General features: G+C 51.7%; 5 protein-coding genes across 5 annotated transcripts; all 5 read right to left on the reverse strand.

Annotated features, from left to right (window-relative positions):
* Positions 1-60: 60 nt before the first annotated feature.
* On the reverse strand, positions 61-2,399 carry PMZ80_011125 (uncharacterized protein; the record flags this gene model as incomplete). Its single annotated transcript, XM_064879513.1, has 4 exons — positions 61-713; positions 1,040-1,065; positions 1,223-2,054; positions 2,117-2,399. 4 exons carry the CDS (start codon positions 2,397-2,399, stop codon positions 61-63), a joined length of 1,794 nt encoding a protein of 597 aa, XP_064724750.1.
* A 2,733-nt stretch (positions 2,400-5,132) lies between these two features.
* On the reverse strand, positions 5,133-5,926 carry PMZ80_011126 (uncharacterized protein; the record flags this gene model as incomplete). Its single annotated transcript, XM_064879514.1, has 2 exons — positions 5,133-5,851; positions 5,899-5,926. The coding sequence occupies 2 exons, from the start codon at positions 5,924-5,926 to the stop codon at positions 5,133-5,135; spliced, it is 747 nt and encodes a 248-aa protein (XP_064724751.1).
* A 371-nt stretch (positions 5,927-6,297) lies between these two features.
* On the reverse strand, positions 6,298-10,338 carry PMZ80_011127 (uncharacterized protein; the record flags this gene model as incomplete). Its single annotated transcript, XM_064879515.1, has 6 exons — positions 6,298-7,716; positions 7,764-7,795; positions 8,700-9,000; positions 9,044-9,297; positions 9,344-10,181; positions 10,270-10,338. 6 exons carry the CDS (start codon positions 10,336-10,338, stop codon positions 6,298-6,300), a joined length of 2,913 nt encoding a protein of 970 aa, XP_064724752.1.
* Positions 10,339-14,206: 3,868 nt separating this feature from the next.
* PMZ80_011128 (uncharacterized protein) lies at positions 14,207-15,160 on the reverse strand (the record flags this gene model as incomplete). The annotated part of the gene is made up of 1 exon (XM_064879516.1): positions 14,207-15,160. The coding sequence occupies one exon, from the start codon at positions 15,158-15,160 to the stop codon at positions 14,207-14,209; it is 954 nt and encodes a 317-aa protein (XP_064724753.1).
* A 725-nt stretch (positions 15,161-15,885) lies between these two features.
* Positions 15,886-16,803, reverse strand: PMZ80_011129 (uncharacterized protein; the record flags this gene model as incomplete). The annotated part of the gene is made up of 1 exon (XM_064879517.1): positions 15,886-16,803. One exon carries the CDS (start codon positions 16,801-16,803, stop codon positions 15,886-15,888), a length of 918 nt encoding a protein of 305 aa, XP_064724754.1.
* Positions 16,804-18,263: the final 1,460 nt, after the last annotated feature.

Below are 18,263 nucleotides of genomic sequence, written 5' to 3' on the forward strand. Positions count from 1 at the left end.
AAGCATTGTCCTTGACTTGCTGCGACCCAGCACAACGCCACGTACCTCGAAAATCACTATTCAGCATCGGGCAGAACTCGATTCAGGCTTGATGTATGGCGGCGGAGCTTCGCCGTCAGTGGTGTGTGCAAAAGAGCCGTCGCTATCATTGACTGAGGCTTTCGCGATTGGTCTGTTAATGACAAGATCTGCTGTCGGCTGCGCCTTCGACTTTGTTCTGACTTTGTCCTTGAGCGACCAGGCACTGCAAGCTTTCGAGTAGGTGTGGACGTGCCACTTGCAGCTCTCAGGCCCTTTGCTCGTGCTCGGGCTGCTACGCATCCTCGAGCATTCGGAGAGCAAGTCGAGTGTATTCTGAGGTTCGAAGTCTCGGATACCCTGTTCGAATTGTGCATCGCGGGACTTGTAGACTTCCCACTTCATGCCTGTGCTCCGAACGCTGGGTCTGAGCTCTGCATAAACGATCATGTAAGCAAGTTGACGAAGAAGGCATTTGTAGAGACATGATTCTCTTAGCTCTGCGATCCCAAGAGCGGTGATCGTGCAGGGTGTCATGCTTCGGAGACCGGCATGTTTGTTGAAGACGTCGACGATGTCATTCATCAAGTTCTCGATGTTGAACTTGACAGCGCAGGCATACACGTTGATGAGCTCGAGCTCGCGTGCTGTTTCGTGCTCCTGCCGCACATTGACGTTGGTGTCGACAAGAATGTCTGGGATCGATCCTTATGAGCAGCCATTCTAGGACTTCTCGCACTATATCAGGGTCCTCATCTGGCAGACTGATAGTGCGCTTCGTCGAGCTAGCAAGCAGATCGCGAAAACTAGGAACCTGCACGACGGCGTCCTCCGCGAGGATGAATTCCACTTTGTCATGACCAACGATGACCTTGCAAGACGTTGTCGGCAAGGAAATTGTCCGCTTTCGGCCGAAGAGAGGCATTTTTGGCTGATCGAATTGCTGTGGCGGCTACTGAAAGTCAACGTTCCGTCTTTGAGCGCGCTGGAGGTGACAAGAGTAGTATGACGGCAAAGATACGGGCGTCCGCGTGTGCGAAGGTATATCTGTATATATATGTGCGTGTATGAATTGTGGTAGCGCTAGCGCGCAAGATTTTGAGCAAGTTTGTGTTGGCCCACCACTATTCCCGGCAGGCCAGCAGAAAGTTGCACAATGGGCTTACACCAGGACAACCATGTTTGCTGATTTGTCTATCCATACAAGCTGCGCTGTGTGAGCTTCTCCTTATCGACGGGAATTCTCTTGCGCGTGTCCACGTTATAGGCGTATATTTCTCGCTCCCATTGGATCTTCAGAGGACTGGTGTGGCCTGAGGTACAATTGGCGTTCCAGCAGGTATCGAAATTGCATTTCGTCTTGCGAGCTTTACATTTCAGGGCGTTGAGTTGGTTGCTGTCAAGTTGTGCGTCATGTCTGTACCCGCAATTGTCTGCTTCGCAGTTTCGACAGAGGTAGAAGCTGTTGCATAACTTGTGAAAGTATGGGTCCGCATACAGCTGTTGAAGTGTTTGAGGGTCCCAAGAGATCTTAGTATCTATGCGATGACCGTCCTTGTCCTGAAAAATGATCCGTGTATGATCAGGATCAAGCATACCATTGGGGACAGATCTCTGTCTCGTGGAATGAGCATCAACGACGATGCTCTGAGGGCGTGGCGTCTTCCCAGCTGAAGGAAGCGGTCTCAGACGAAACACTCGGTCGATCCTGAGCTTCCCAAAATTCTCAGCGTTCTTCTTCAGGTGGAAGTCGAACGGGACAGACTCCAGCATAGTGATTTTGTCCTGTGACGGCGTCCTGATGTATTCGCCGATGAAGCCGGAATAGCCAGAGTCGTGGCAGATACCAAGGACAATGTGCTTGCAATGAGCGTTATTGATGAACAGCTGTGTGGTAGCTTTGATTTTCGAGTCTGCTGCTTCTTTGCTGTTGCCGGCATCGATATACTCAGAGAACTTGTGAGATTTGTTGAAACCAAGAACGAAATCTCTGAATTTGCTATCGCCTTGAATGATACCAGCTCCAGCGTATGTCTCTCCGAGGCCCTTCAGGTTCGCAAAACTCTCATGAGCACATTGTCTGCTTGAGTATAGGCACCTTGGCTCGCGCAGTATGTAGTGATGGCATCGCGCAGATCACGTTCGGTATTCTCACCTCCGTCAATTCCTTGAGCGATTTGTTCGTCCTGAAACAGCATGCCATCGCCATCGATGAGGACCAGTACGAACTTGTTATGATTGTAGGCCTCGAGAGCTGCTTGTGCCGCATCTCGCTCAATGGTAAGTCTTTCATTCTCCCGGAGAAGATCGTCGTGTAGGCTTTGCCTCAACGAAGAATATTTCTCCCAGGCGTCTCCAACTTGCTGCCTCAGGGTATTCATCTTGGTCGCCTAAAGCTTGTAGTGACGCTGATATCGAGGTATGGAGGGGTGATAGAACTGGGAGGAAGCGAGAACGGAGCTCGACTTCGCTAAGCCACTAATGCAGAACGCTTATGCAGGAACGTCCGGAACTGAGCACTTTGCTTTGCGGCATCATGAGTCGCAGCTGTATCATGTCCAAATAACTGTGGGACAAAGGATCGTTCTTGTTATGCTATGCTCCTTCAGTAGCCGACCTCTCACCCGTGAGCCGGACCTGGCCTCAAGAAGCCTTTGACGTGCCACACGTCTTTTGCAGGACCTCCTCCGTGGTAAAGTGGATGTGAGAGGAAGCCTAGCCAGTGTTTCCTCATAATCAATCCAACTCTTGAGACGCAAGAACTGCTTTTATCTTACTTCTCTTCCTCTGCAGCGTATCATTGCTCGGGAGCCCAGCATCGCCAACCAGAGCCACAGCATGTCCTTGACACTTCCTTTGTTTGGCGCGGCTGTCGGAAGGTCGATGAGCGCTGAAGGTACCTTGACGCAAGGCCGGTATCGGCTAACGATCAGACGTGATTCTATCCTTGCTTGAGGGCTTCAGGTGTCGCAGATGGCGAGTCTAGCTTCGGGGGAAGAAGTAGTGATCCTTGGGCTGACCTCGTGGAAACCTAGCATAGTCAGCAAAGAGACGCTTGCCATAGCAGCGCTCAGTGATTGCTCATTAATTGAAAGAAGCATAAAGGAAGTCGCGTTGAACGTGCTGTAGTCTGGGCGAGTACATGTTTGAACAAACAATGTCTGTGAGCGGGATTTGTGTCAGCTGGATCGTCGATCAGGAAAACTACACGGTTGTGCTGCACAGTGGCCAGCGCGTGTTGCATCTGGTGTTGAGTTAGGGGTCTGCCAGCACCTGCGAGCGTGGTTTGGTCGATCTCGAGACTCGTTGATCGTGCAGAAACCGGCGGTCGTGTGGTTCTCACTCATCACCATAGTCATACTTCTACCAGCTTCTTGCATCATATGCAGACGACAGAAGGCGTCGAGGGCGTCAACGAGCCGTGAGAAGCTTGTATGAGCCGAAAGGGATGGCTGATCTTATTGATGCGCAGCGGAAGTGAGACTTCCGTCTGAGAACGACTGCGCTGCCAATTGAAGGCTCTGACCTCTCAGGCTGCAAGGCATATATTGATATCCTCCGCAATGAACTTCACCAAATTATCTCCGCACCTGCAGTGCTCGCGGCACCTCAATCAACAATAAGGCTCCCGTCCGCGACCGCCTCAATCATTCTCATGCGAATGACTTAACTGGCTCCGCACGGAATATCAAGATGACCGCTTCAAGCACAGTTTTGGGCAGGTCTGGCGGCCACGTTGATATTCCGTGCGGAGACTGGACTGTAACACTTGTCAGCCGCCGTCATGATGAAGCGGGAAACAGCAGATGGGAACCCTATCAACCATCATCTCCCATAGCGCCTAGCATAGCACTTCCTCAAGCATGAAATACGCGATCTCGACAAGTTCCGTCACGATACCACGCTCCACTGCTCTCATACACCAGCGAGATGACAGAATCAAAAAGATTCCCTGCCAAGTCTCCAACCCTTTCTTCCGAAGTCTGCTTATCTTAAGCACACTGTAGCTCGACGTGCTGTTGACAAATCGAAATCGCTAGAAAGACCAGCTAATTGCGGTACAGATCCTCAAGTGCTCAAACAGCATTCCCTCCTTGGCCCACCCCTGTCACCGAAGAGCAAGCATACTGTCTCCAGCGATACTGTTCACGTCGTCGGTGTCATTACAAGGAAGATCAGGCCCAGCCACCAATGGGATTGCTGTGGCCGACGTGACAAAGCGCAGTATCCCGAAGCAAGGTGAGCACTGAATCAATTGAGGAGGTTCATGCTTCCTTGAACTGCGAGAGATATGCTTCAGAAGGCGGACGCGACAGCAACAACTTTGCCTTGCTACTCCAGAGCTACATGAGCGGAAGGCTCCTACACCTGCGTCGCTCCGTTTGCCGGCTCGTCTCAGCTTGACTACGATACTTCCTCCCATGGGCACCCAGTGATTCCTGTCCCGAAACTGCTTTTGTAATCGAGATCGCCTCAAAACTTCTGTTCGCCTCTTTGACGACGGCTGCGTTCCGAAAGAGTTGCACAGACCGAGAAAAAGCGCAGTATTTCCTCTACTTCCGCTAAGAAGTTTCCACCCCACGCATGCTGAGGCCTCCGCTCGATATGTACGACGGAGAAATAAGGAACTGTTTGTGCTTCAGGATGCTGTGAGGTCGGTCCGAACGATACAGAAGAGTGGAATATGGTAGATGATCCGACTGATGGAAGATGAACTAGAAGAAAGAGACGTTGGAGGCAGTGAGGAAGAGGAAGAGCAACGGACCCGGCACCAATGCTTGATGTGAGGCACGGCCAAAGTTACTTTAGTAGGAGCGGTGCGAAAGGTAAGGTTCAATTTATGTTCGAGAGCTGTAGATTCAAGGAGATGGTGAATGGACGAAGAAGAGCCCGCTTAGCGGTATTTTTCGTATCTAACTACCGTGCTATCCTGTACCTGACGACTTCCACAAGCATGGTATTCGTCAAGGAACGGCGACGGTCTGTCAACCTTTCAAGTTGGCTGTCTGTGTCTACGTTTATAGAACATGTCACAGTCATGATCCCGACGGCGTCGATTGGGCCAAAAGAGCGACATCTGTTACACTGATTTATGCATATGTACCGCGAAGCTCTTACCAGGGATACACACCGTCCTTGTGCACGAACTTTCCGTCCTCCGCATCTCTCTTGCCCTCAATGATATCCAGCAGCGACTGACCAGATACAGCAGGATCGCCAGCCTGGCCCCCACCAGTCCTGGCTTCCTCACTCGTGCCTCTCAAGTTCGACACCACAAAACCCGGGCAGAACGCAAACACCTTCAAGCCCTTCGATTTAAAGTCCTGCCACTCCTTGATTGCAATCATGTTCAACGCCGCCTTACACGCTCGATATGCATTTTCATTGGGCATGTATGTGATAGCCCCTGGTTCGGCGGCCATAGTAAGAGACCCCATGCCGCTGCTCACGAAGATGGAGTATGGACTTTCGCTTGTCAAGAGCAGTGGGCGGAAGGCCTCGGCGACCATCGCAGGCCCAACGACATTGGTGATCAACGACGACGTGAATCTTGATTTGACATTAGGCTCGACATTGCCCAACGCCGCGTTGTTGACCAGCACGTCGACTCGCCCATGTTGCTCTTGGACCTGTTTGGCGGCTTCATCGATGGATTTCTCGTCTGTGACGTCGAGCAGTAATGTCGAGACAGTGCCTCTAGTATTGCCTTGTTGGACTTCTGACATGGCGCTTTGTAGCTTTTCTCGAGAACGACCAGCCATGATGACGTGGTACTTTTCTGAAGCGCCGACAATCACTTTCGTCGCGGCGAGACCGACGCCTGAGTTGGCGCCTACTGAATGTCAGGGGAGGTTGAACCAAACGGTGGAGTGTGCTTACCGGTGATGAGGATGATTCGTGAAGTCATGGTCTTCTTGCGTAGGCTATGGCTGGACCAGATGTTGACTACACTATCCAAGGTTGCAGATCAAAGAAGTCTGCATCGTCGTTCAGAGCGAAGGCTTCAGTTTTATATTGAGAAGGTCTTCTTGGCTAGACCATCTTTGTAATCGTGGAACTGACTTACTGATATACTAGATGCATGTCGAATCGAGGGGTGCTTGTGAGGCCTAACCTGTGTTCAACAGGGTGTCGGTAGGATTCGGTTGGTCTTTGAACCGCGCCGAGAGATGGTACATCAAGGCACTGCAAGGGTGTAGAAGCTAGGCCGATTCTGGAGAAACTTCACGAACTGCTGCGCGCTTAACGGACATTCCGGTGACAAGCGATCCTCGAACGCTACATTTTAAGCAATTGAGCAGCCTGTGTGTCTTGGACGAAACCATCTGCTGTCATTCTTCCAAGCTCCGTAAGCTCAGTCCTGAACCACGACCGCTGCTTGTCATCAACAGATCGAAGACTTGAGGCGATTGTCAAAGGCCACACCAGCAGACCGGCATGCCAGGGTCTGATACTGTCATTGGACCTGAGTGCTGGCCGACAGCCTGGTACCTGTGCAGCCTCGAATAGCCCAAGACAGAATGGTAATGTGGAGGCTAGTGAGTTCGCCATCGCTTTCAGAGCCACTTTGTTCTCCATCTGCGGTCGATCGCACAGGAGTCCGCCAATTCCAGCGTCGCGAGTTGCTGCAAGGACCTTCTCCCTGGCTTGGGTTCTCGTGCTAATCAGAATCATCCTTGTTGCAAAGTATTGCGCACATCTTGCGGCACTTGCGAGAGTATCGTAACTGTACACAGTTGTTGAATAGAGATGTTTCGACGGAAGCGTATCAGGTGCGACAACCGAGTGTATGTGGTAACCGCTCAAAGCTTTGTCCGCCCAGTCTTGTAATGCCTTGTCAAGGTCTTGCGCTTCAAGGTCAATCTTTTCCGCTTGTTCGGCGGATCGTTCGTTCGTGGAGAGTTTGGCCAAAGTGCATCGAAGACTGACAGTACGCACACGAATGAGATCGTCTTCGAGGTCGAGACCCTGCTCGCCAAATCGCTCGCCGTTGATCAACCAGGATTGCAAGGGACGAGTTCTGAGAAGGGAAGACCTGACAGATCCACGACGAGTGTGCTTGATGATTGCTGTAGCGGGTTCGTGGCTCAGGTTATCGTACCAGAACTTCAAGAGTGCCATCACTCCATCGTGATGAGACCAACCCTGCCACAACGGACAAGCATGCTGTGCATTGGAAGACCAGCCATGCATCACGCCTTCGTAACGTCCCATGAGAAAGATGGCAAGCAGTGTAGCATCAACGTCCCGTTGCTGTAAAGTCGAAAGATCCGAGAGCCGCTGTTTTACAAGTGGGATGAGTCGATCGTAGACAGAACAGGCTTCCGCGGGGGCAGTAGAATCTTGCTGAGCTCGAAACCACACAGCAAGAGCCATAGCCGAGAGTGCAAGATCCACCAACTCTGAGGACCTCCCAGAAGACTTCCATGCATGTACGCAACAGGACAGTCCTGCTGGTAGGCCTTCGCCGTCCGGCTGTAGATGGTATTGCTGGTAGTAGGCAAGCGCACGGGTGTGTAAGTCGGAACTCGGACGAGAAGTCAGATTCGAACGAGGTCCGCGTGGTCGTTTGATCTTGCCGCTCGCGTATTGGTTCTCAAGGTGAATTTGGAGAGGTGCCTGGGGGAACGGAGTGGACTCGATGCAGATGCGTCGGGACTTCGCGCATCTTTCGCAGGTGGGCTTGCCGCCATCGCACTGGAACCATCTGAGTCAGAAGCAATAGGACAGGTTCGATCTCTTACCTTGATGCGCCGGAGTTTGCAGGTTTGACAGGCTGCGGTCGTCGGCATTGGCTCGAACTTGTCAGTATGCGAGGAAGTCACGATCGTCGAACATGTATAAGAGAACGGAAAGAAGTTCCAAAAGCTTCAAGCACGAACGGCCAAGGAAAATCCACAGCTGGCAGCGCAAAGTGTTCAGAGGCAGTATACGATCTTGCCTGTTATGCTTTGGTCTCTATCGGCACGCACTGCTTAACCTCCTCCTGAACGTTGCAAGACCGAGCACGAGACCCACTTTGACCAGGATGCAACGATTCTAGCAGCGTACTCGTCGCATAGGCTCGCCGCAACGTGCGTACTGGTTATGAGATGACCAATGGCTCTTGCAGGTGAGGACCGAGATTTGTAACCCGTTCTGGGTACGGGTGTGTTGGCGAGGTCGCAGAGCGGGGAGGAGGCTTCGCTGACCAGCGACCTGTAGGAGGTGTCGTTGCAGACGGATGAAGTAACACGGAGGAGAACCAGGTTTTTGAGTGGTAGTGTATTACCAAAGAATTGAGACCGACATTTGCTGATGGAAAGACGCGACGAGCTCAGGCCCACTGTCCACGCAGCAGGTCTTTTTGATTGCGGAGTTGTGAGTATTTCATAAAACCTCTGCCATCATGAGACGCCTAACGTTGGAAGACATACTTATATCACAGTTCATTTAGAAGAGCAAGTCGCAAAGGTCATTCCACAGATGCGCAGTTGGGATTGGGAGCGGTTCCACACTAGACCCGTTTGAGTAGGCACAAGCGAGGCGCATCGGAGGCATTGAATTTATTCAGAAGTTGTTGCTCACGTAGTCATACCCGGAAGGGATTGCTTACTTGGATTTCGGATCTCTTGTTGACAGCGGTCGCGACTTGTGCTCGTGCTAGGTACTTAAGGACTCGAATTGCAAGTCGCACCTACCGGCTATCGGCAGTGCAAGAAAATGATCCATCATCTCCATCCCTCCATCAGTCGTGCCAGGAGCAACGCTGATGCGACTATGCAACAACAAGCTGGCAGTTGTAACTTTCAGCTCCATCATAGCAAGGTTTTGTCCTAGGCAAGCACGAGGACCCTTGCTGAAAGGCATAAAAAGCTCTTTGGCGCGTTCAGCATCTGCATCTTTCCTTGGACCAAGCCATCGATCAGGGTTCCATGTTTCGGGTTCTGGAAACGCATCTGGATCTCTCTGTGTGGTGTAACATTGCATCGAGACGACAGTCTGTAGCAATCAGTACGGATCTTCGATTAGAGCGACGACTCACTCCCTCTGGCATGAAATGGCCATCAATTGTCCGTCCACCTGCAGGCGTGCTCCTTAGCAAACTACCTGGAGCAGCAGGATGTAAGCGGAGACTCTCGTTCACGACTGCATCCAGGACTGGCAGGTCGGCAAGGTCCACATATCTAGGAATCGCATCCGAGGTTCGAGCCTTGAGCTCTTTTCTCAGCCGGTCCTGCCATTCCGGATGCTTGGCTAACTCCCAGAAGAGATATGTCAACGTCGTGCTTGTGGTGTCTGTCACTACGTTAACATGAACGATATGATATGACTGGTTGTTTACCTGTTCCAGCGAAGATCAGGTTTCCGACTTCTAGATATGTCGCTCGGTCACTAAGTACTGCTTGCTCATCATCTTTGCCGCCCTCAGCATTCGCCCCGATGATCTTCGTCAGCAAGTCACGTCTCTTCGACTGTCTCCCGTGCTCGGCTATGTAGTCAAAGTACGCCTTCTTACCATACTCGGCAATTCTGGTGGGCCCCGCTATCATGTCTTGTACCTGCTGCGCCGGTAGAAGTTCTATAAGCCGATACACAGCCGGAAACGCATACTGGATGCCCAGGCTGATGAACATATTGTCCATCCACTCCAAAAACTTCGGCGGCTCCTCTGAATCCAGAGCTTCAAATGACTGCCCGAGGAACAGCTGACCAACGATGTCGAGGGACAGCCTCCGAAACAGCTGCAACATATCAACAGCCTGTCCATCTGCCTTCTCCAAGCGTTCGATCAATTTTAGCACAAGTACGCCGATGGTTGGCTCTGCATCATTCAATGCCGCCTGCGAAAACGCATGACTGAGCATTCGGCGCCTTGCGGCATGCTCCTTGCGGTCTCGAAGTGAGAAAATACCCGCAGGTGGCAAGCTCATTGATTCGTACCAAGGTGCTTTCATGTATGGTGTACCTTGGCTGTATATTTCTTTGACTACTGAAGGAGACGTGAAGGAAACTTCCTTTGGGCCAATGCGGACAACTGTGCCATATCGTTGATGAAGGCCATGAATGGTTCGGGTTCTGTTGCCGGCAGCGTCGATGAGGATTACGTAGTATGAAGAGATTTTGGCGAGGAAAGGACCAGGTAGCCGGCTGAGAGGCGAGAGGAAGAGTCGGGCGATTACCTGTGTAATGAGACTACTTGTTAGCAACCATCTCTTCAATAGTCGTCATCGAAATGAGATGCCGGCCTACAGAGCCGAGTCTGCTTACAATCCAGAGACCAATGGCTAGTAGAGACAAGCCAACCACGATCAGTGCTGAAGAGGTATCTAGGGACATCTCGGGCGGTTCCTCGCAAGCTCTTTTGAGCAGCAGCAGCAGCAGATCCGTAGTCACTGGTGAAGTAAATCATGCGGTGTTGCAAAGAGGAAATGCATTGATGGATGACTTCTGGAAACCATGCTCGACGAATCTGTTACCATGTAGCCAACACCTCCAGTCACTGGGTCTAGTATATGTTGCATGCGCATTATACAGCAGTCGTGTAGTAGCACTTCGCGTGGCTGGTTTAGGTTCAGAATGATACTGCTTTGTTAGACCAATGACAATGCGTGCAGGGTCAGGCGTACCATCGAGAGTCGCAGATTTAGCCATATTCGGTTTGGCTGGTCGTATCCGCATTCGCACAGAATTCGCATCATTCGCTCGAAGTTTTGAGCCTTGATGGTTGATGCTACCTGCTGATGTACTCACATCTCGCGTAGAATGAATGGATCGCTTTTGCGTGCAAAGCTGCATTCTACTCCACTCGGGCCACAGCAGAACATGTCTTGGCCGGACAGTTCTCGCACACCGTAAGTCATTGTGCCGAACGTACTGACAGTATGTGGGGTGGAAGATGTTCAGCTCAAGACATCCTCCCGCAGCATCTTCGATGGCTCGAGCTAGTCGGGTCTGCCGATGATTCCGCACCCCTAGACCTTTCAGCCATGATTGAAATCCTCCTTGCCAGTGTGTCGATCCGTGACTCTTGCCATGATACAGTTCGATGCTTCCACATGCTGGGCGAGACCGCTTGGGAACATACGCCGAAGGCTGCGCCAGCTGGCGTTACTCGTAGATTGGAGGTGGCCAAAGCGTATCGATGGTCTTGGTCAACTTCTTCTGCTTGATAGTTCTGCATATGTGCCACCAGCAAAGGATCGGGAACGTTGGGCTTGATTGTTTGCCTCTGAAGTTCATTGCACTGGTCGGACCGGCCTTTGTAGATGTTGTGTCCACCCGACTGCTGGAATTCTAATCTTCGCGTTTCGTGTAACTTTCATACTGGGCTCTTCAAATGACATTCGTTTCGAAGAAGACTGGCGATCGTGATACCTGGAGCTCTGTGATGAATCAGCACGTCGTGGCATGGGTGTCGGTGCTGGTGGCAGGCGGCGTCGATACTAGTAGCTTGAGAGGTCGCTGCGGGCGAGCATGAAAGGCTGAGTTCTGATCCTGTATCAGCGCGACCTAGCCCTGGATGGCAGGCAGAACATAACGGCTTCGACATTGCTCCTCGCATTGAGAGCTTCTCATGTCGCAAGCCTTTCAACAAAGGCAGAGCCAGGCTTAGTGGTTGTGAGGGTCAAACAGATTACCATGGTCACAAAATCGGATGCGGTCGTGCGCGCAGAAGGAGCACAACTGGCAGCTGGCTCCTGCAGGCGCCGAGGTGCTGAGCTTGAAAGAAAATCAGCAGCTCGCGACTGTGAGCTGAAACCTCGGCTTGCGTCACGTGAACACGCGAAGGACCTGATTTACCGCGGCCAGATGAACTCCGAGAAGTCCAGTCACACTTGCCTTCCTACAGCAGCGCATGCAAAGTTGTTGTCAGCAGCCTGTCGCTGAAGAATGTCTGATCAGCTTACTCCATCATGCAGCATAACCACTGGCACGAGCAAGCGAACAATACTTCAAGCAGCCGTGGATGGTCACGCACAACGTCGACCTCGCCTTATCTGGCACTCATGGAAAGAGCTAAAGTTACTGATATGAATAGTGAACATGACCAGTCTTACCTCTTCTGATTCCCCGTGCGTCTTGAACTTCTTCGGCAATGAGACATCACTTTGGACTTCCCAACCTCTTCGAAGCAAAGCGCAATCAACCAGAGCATTTCACGAGCACACAGGCATGTCCTTGAAGGTGAGCAGGTCAAGACCAAGCACACCAGTGGCATGCAAAAGTCACGCAAAGCGTGGCCACCACACCATTCAATTTTCTCGCCACCGCCAGTCCGATCGACAGCACGACAAGTAGAATCGGAAGCTGTGCAAATTCAGCTGCACTAGGCTACGACTTCAGCATCCTCAAACATCCGCATTCTGTAACCTCGGAGCCGCGCCGATGCACACAAGGGAGCAGGCTATATGCAGCAGGAACAGTCCAATACGAAGAGCAGGCTGTATGGCATCCGTATCGCGGCGAGGCCCAGTCGTATTTGAGGAGGCGTTGGCCGACTGCCGATACAACTCTTCTCAATTTGGTACGTCTGGTACAGCTTAGTTGAAGTTAACGCTTGAAGATACGAGTTTCTGTGAAGATATTTGGTCTTGTGTCCACGCATCAGAATTTGGGTTCTGCGCAACATCTGACCCTCCTTTCTTGTGATGCTCGGCAACGCTGTCTGCCACATCAAAGTCGTTGAAGGCTCCTGGTGTTGCTCTGATCTATTGGAACACAGGCCGTATCTACTGTTAGGCTGACTACATAGCTTGAACACCAATCATTGCAAACAAATAGAGTCACTTAATGAAGACGGAACGGCGTCTTAGGGAGCAGGCAAATCTCTGGCTCCTTCTTGATGGGCGACTGCCCAATGAGAAGTTCTTACCATGTATGTTCATCAGCGCTGCCCTCAGCGCTACCCTCAGCGCTGATGAACAGAAGGATGATCTGAATTCAGGTACGGCGCTCGCAACAACTGTGCTCAGACTCTGCGAATAATCGTCTCAACCTAGCGCGGCATCTGCCAGTCGTCCCCATGCGCAAGCAACCGGTAACCACAACGCGCTGGCGACAATAATGAATTCGACTTATGCACATCTGCCCGAAGGCAAGAAGCAAACATCGTCTGCAGCTCCGTTTCCATACTGCTCCGACAATGATCCTGCCGAAGGCTCTTTCGTTCAACCAATCGTGCGCTTCGTTCTTGGCTGTCACCCAACAACATCTCACAAGCGCTGCCTGTCTCTGAACCTCAAATCCGCCGCCAGCTATCAGAGCGCTATGGATTCGGCCGCAATTGCCATCCTGTACGAATACCTTTTCACCATCTTATCGCGAGGCTACGAATCAGGTCTGGCGGCTAACAATGTGTTGTGCTAGGAGTATCGGTGTTAGGCCTGTGAGTTGGCGCTAGGTTCGTGTTGCGAGGACACGGAGGCTAGGACGTCAGTGTTGGGGAGGACGACATTGGAGATTGATGGGCTAGGGAGTCGAGGTGATAACGATTGATGAACATTACGGAGCAGTTGCACGCTTGGACATGAATCATGGCCACCCAAGCAGGATACCGGCGAGAGCGATGGACAAAGAGGTAGGGTATCTATTGATGAAGTTAAAGCTCACTAACGATACCGATAGAAGCCGAATACCCCGAACAGCAACAATCATGTCGAATGGCACGAAAAAGCACAGCTGATGAAAGAGAACTGCGTCAAGACAGGTTTTGTACTGACATGTGGCGTGTCAGAGGCTAATCTCAGCAGCGTCATGTCGGTTGCGGCTCGAGAAGCCAAACAAGTGCAAACCGCTACTAATAGCTCCGTGGTGGCATTGCTCATTGTAACCTGCGAGCGATGCCCGGCCCCGTCCAAGATCAAATGAAGATGGAGTAGTGGGCTCTACGACTGCCTACCTTCGAATTTCGGCCGCCGAATCAGGAGCAAGCTGGCTGAGAATACAGTAGGCACACGTTTTGTTGGATTCATTCGAATCATTTGTGCCATCCCTCACCTGTATCTTCGAATGCACCAGAGCCTTTATCAAATGCGAGTCGTTTCTGCATGGTATGGCGTGATACTTGCTGACTTCTAGGGACGTTGCATGAGAAGCATTCATCGGACAAACCCAGTTGTCCCCACCACACACTCTCCGATTGACCGAGTTGAGCTAGAGCATACTTGCCTTTCCTGACCCTACGGTGGTTATGGGTTCATCATTCTTAGGCTCCGACGAGGGCGCTTACGATCTCACCCGCAGCCTCTTTCTCCCCCTCCTCAGACTTGGCACGATGCTTTGCCATAGCGATTGCTGTCACAACCACCGTGTCTACCAGCTCCTGATCCATCAACAGTTCCGCCGGCAACAGTACTTCGATAGCGTTGGTTTTCCCGGTGCTCAAGTTGAGTTTCTTATGATACCGCGCCACGGTCTGTCGAGTGTCGACCACATCGAGACGGATGCCAGTGGTGCTACCTGTGAATGAGTCTTCTTCTTTCTTCCATCTCACCGTTGTGAGCCGACGTTGACCAAGATGAGACAATGGCAGTGGCATGTCGAAGTGGTGGCCTGACGACAGGAAATCAGGCTTAGCCATGGTGAAGTTGCGATGTGCCAAGTGGAGAGAGACGTCGATCCTGGAAGAGAATGAGTGCATGATCATGGTGGCAATCGGTGTAGACTGTGTCACGATCATGTTCGCTGGAAGATAGCCGTTATTCCCGCTACTGCGCAAGCCGAGCGTCGAAGACAAGGAGGACGATCTGTTGAGGTAGGACTCCGCGCGGCTTGAGAGCGAAGAGAGTAAAGATGATGTTTTCGAGGAGGACTCTGAGTGAGATGGTTGCTGCGGTATCGGCATATCTGGGCTCGAAACGCCTGGAACAGGATATGGCGGGTTCGCGAAGTACTGCATCTGCTGTTGCTGTGGGGTGTAGTGGCCTTGCATTCGTGGCTGCTGAGGAGGTTGCACTTGCGGCGTACTCAACTTGGACACATCGATTGTTGAGTCGGAGAGTTTCACAGCGTATTGTGGTGGGCCTTGAACGCCGTTGGCATGGAGTTGGGAGATGGTCAGCTCTTTTGCTTTGGCTAGTTTCTCGGAGAGAATGAACATCGTGGATGGTTGCTGGTTCTGATGGACGCCCATCGGCATCGATGGGAAGAGGTGGTTCATGTTCACGGACAGGTCAGCTGGTTCGCAAGGTGTATCGCAGGTATCTGTCTTGGTTGTGCGTGGATGTAGATTGCCGAGGGAGACTGTATGTCTGTGATAAGTGCTGTGCTCATTGTTCTACTCGAGGACCGCCCTGTAGCATGATATATTCATTCTTGCACAATCTAATTTTAGCACAGCGTAGAGAGGCATAGCCATCGATCAACTATAGTTCGCAACTTGATCGCCAGGCCAGAAGCAAGTCACGTTCTGCCTCAGATGTGCCACGATGGGCCGGTGAGTACAATTCAAGAAATCGAGTGACATTGTAAACCGGGAGCCAAGTCAGCCAAAGTTCCGTCTTGCCTGAGTGTTGAGGTTGAGCCAATCACAACGCCAGCTTCGCACCGGTATGAACCAACGCTATCCTGATGAGGTTGTACGCAGCGCTGTAGGCACGTCAGATTGGCCTGTACGTGCCCGTGCCACCCTTACTCGCCAGTAAAACCCCAAAGAGCCCGTGGGGTTCATGCCCGGAGTTGTTCGAGTAGCTGGGACTGGTGATGACTGTGCCGCAGGGTACCTCGACTGTGCGCTCGCATGAGTGAGCAGGCATGGTGATTCGAGCTTTCAAGGAAAGACATTTGTGGCAAAGATATTCGATGGCAATTGACGATACTGAATACTAAGTACATCAAGAAAATTCCACAAAGAAATTAGACATACGAATGCTCCGACTCAACCGACTACCACCTCGATTCCGGCTTTTCGATGAAACCATTGAGAATACCGACTATGTTCTCCAGCGCAGTAACCCATTTCTCTGTATCCTCCAGCCCGGCTTGGCTGCTATCAGACTGACCTATTTTTCGATAGAAGTCCCTCCGATCGGGAACCAAGGACCAAGCAGCGCCAAACGCAGCTTGTTGCGTTCCAGATTGGAACCGCTTGAGAGTGCCAGGGTAGGTCTTCTTGAATGCATCTGATAGCGGCTTCTTGGGCGACGACGAATCAGCTGGTATATCCTTGTTGTCCTTGAGATCGTTCCTGAGCGATTGCGCCGTGAAGTCGAGACCACGAGTTAGCCAGAGCAATGCTTCTGATGCTGAGCCTGAGTAAGATACTTTGGCATCTTTTTCGCTCTGGACCAGCTTCTGTAAAGTGCCTGAACTACCTTGAGCAGCCTGATATCGCTTTCTGATCTTCTGAATGTTGTTCAAGCTATCTTGGCTTGCTGGTAGGAAAGTTGCGGTATCGAGGACATCGATGAGTGACGGGAGAGCCTGAGCCGCATCGAGAAACTCTGAAGTGTGGATGCCGTTGTCGCCGTCAATTGGGACGTCGTCGAACTTCTTGCTTTGTCGACCGAAGAAGCTGCCTTGATGCCAGGGACCGTCATAACCTCGCATACCACCACGACCGCCGGCGTAATCTCGGTCCCCACCACCACGTCCACCGTCACGTCCACCGCCATCACGTCCGCCGCCGCCACGATTCGGGGTGTTGCCTCCAGGGATGTTGATCTCAATCCTCGGAACTCTCTTGAGAAATTGTCGAGGATGCTTCACATGGCTGTAGTCGAAGGCTGCTGCGATGTTGCAGATGAGGAGGATGCCGACGACGAGCTGAAGCGTTCTGCTCCAGATTGTGGTGTTGGACAGCATGTTGAGCTTGGCCTCCTACGCAAAAGGTTTCGATGTAGGGATGTGGAAGTTGCTCGCGACTCGAGTGAATGCGTACATAAGTCGTGGCCATCCATGGAAATTTTGCGAAGTGGGACAAAGACACAGTCCACGATGTTTCGAGCCATGTCATCAGTGCGATTCTTTGTCCATCGCGATCGACCTGACTGCAAGCAGGGTATTCTTTGTTTCGTCGCGACTTCGTGGCCGGCGGCGATGCATCGGAAGCCGGCTAGTGGCGATTCTAATTACGAGTCTTGCTTTGTACTGTAGAGCGCGGCTGAGCTGTACTAGCACTCAGTGTTTGGTATCCGTGCACAAGTAGTAGTCGCTAGTGGACTTAGTGAGATTCTAAGTGAGCTGCGCATTACTAAAGATCACTCTTACCTTGATGGCGAAGAGCTTTATATATGCGGTCGTATCCTATTAGGGTCGCACTAATATCGCATTTGGTGCGCAGCACTCTGGCTCAAGCTGGCGATGCAATGATTCGGTAAGCGTTCATGGTCTCTGTGCTAAAACGAGTAGACTGGCCGCAAAATCCACCGTACAGCCAATGCTGAATGCTTCCTCCGTCCGGACGAGCAAAGTGGCCTTCAGTGAATTTGCAGTTTGCTTGTCCGGGTAAAGCCAACGTAGCTTTTAGGGTCTTCTAGGCACCGGAGCCACGCCTAATTTTCTGCTCTAGGTATACACTTTAGGCTTATAGCACCGGACGAAGCACGAGCATAAATTCGGCCAGTTTGATTGTGCGGACGGAGCCTTCATCGAGCACTTCGTGTTGGCCATAGCAATTATAGGGCGATGCACTTCTCAGCAGCACGGGTTAAAGCCTGATGCAACGCAGACATGTTCTGCAAACGACAGATGAGCGTACAAACACTAGCCCACTCGGCACGATCCCAAGTTCTGCCCTTTACCCTGTTCCCATGCTTCTCCGACTACTCAGTATGACTGGCACAATATACATCGATCTCTGCGGCGTGCTAGCCTGCTAGGCAAGAGACATGGCTTCGAGTAAGCAAGTAACGGTACACGGTGCAGCTTGCGATACAGAATAGTGAAGAAGCGTGTACCTGCACACCGTCGATGTCCTCGATGTTCGATTAGCACAACAATTCCGAACAGAATCGAGCCTTTGAAGTATTCAGACCCTCCGGAGACGATTAAGGTTCACGGTGCATGCCTCTGGTGGTAGGCTGACTGCGTATTTGGTCGACCATCTAATCCCTCCTCGTCCTACGCGAGCATCGCGCTTGTCGCGTCGAGACTCGAATGAAAATGGCAGATGGCTTTGAGCTCAACGCCAGAGGACCATCAGCTTTTGTTGCCTTTCTATTTCGAGGAATGATTCCTAAGAGGAGATCGGTGTATGTCGCAAGTCGACCTGATTATCTTCTCGTGCATTCGCGTCCTTTGCACTGTCATCATATCTGCAGCAC

This window comes from Knufia obscura (genome assembly GCF_036327395.1).
Source record: "Knufia obscura strain CCFEE 5817 isolate CBS 148926 chromosome Unknown scaffold_25, whole genome shotgun sequence".
Taxonomy (NCBI): Eukaryota; Fungi; Ascomycota; class Eurotiomycetes; order Chaetothyriales; family Trichomeriaceae; genus Knufia; species Knufia obscura.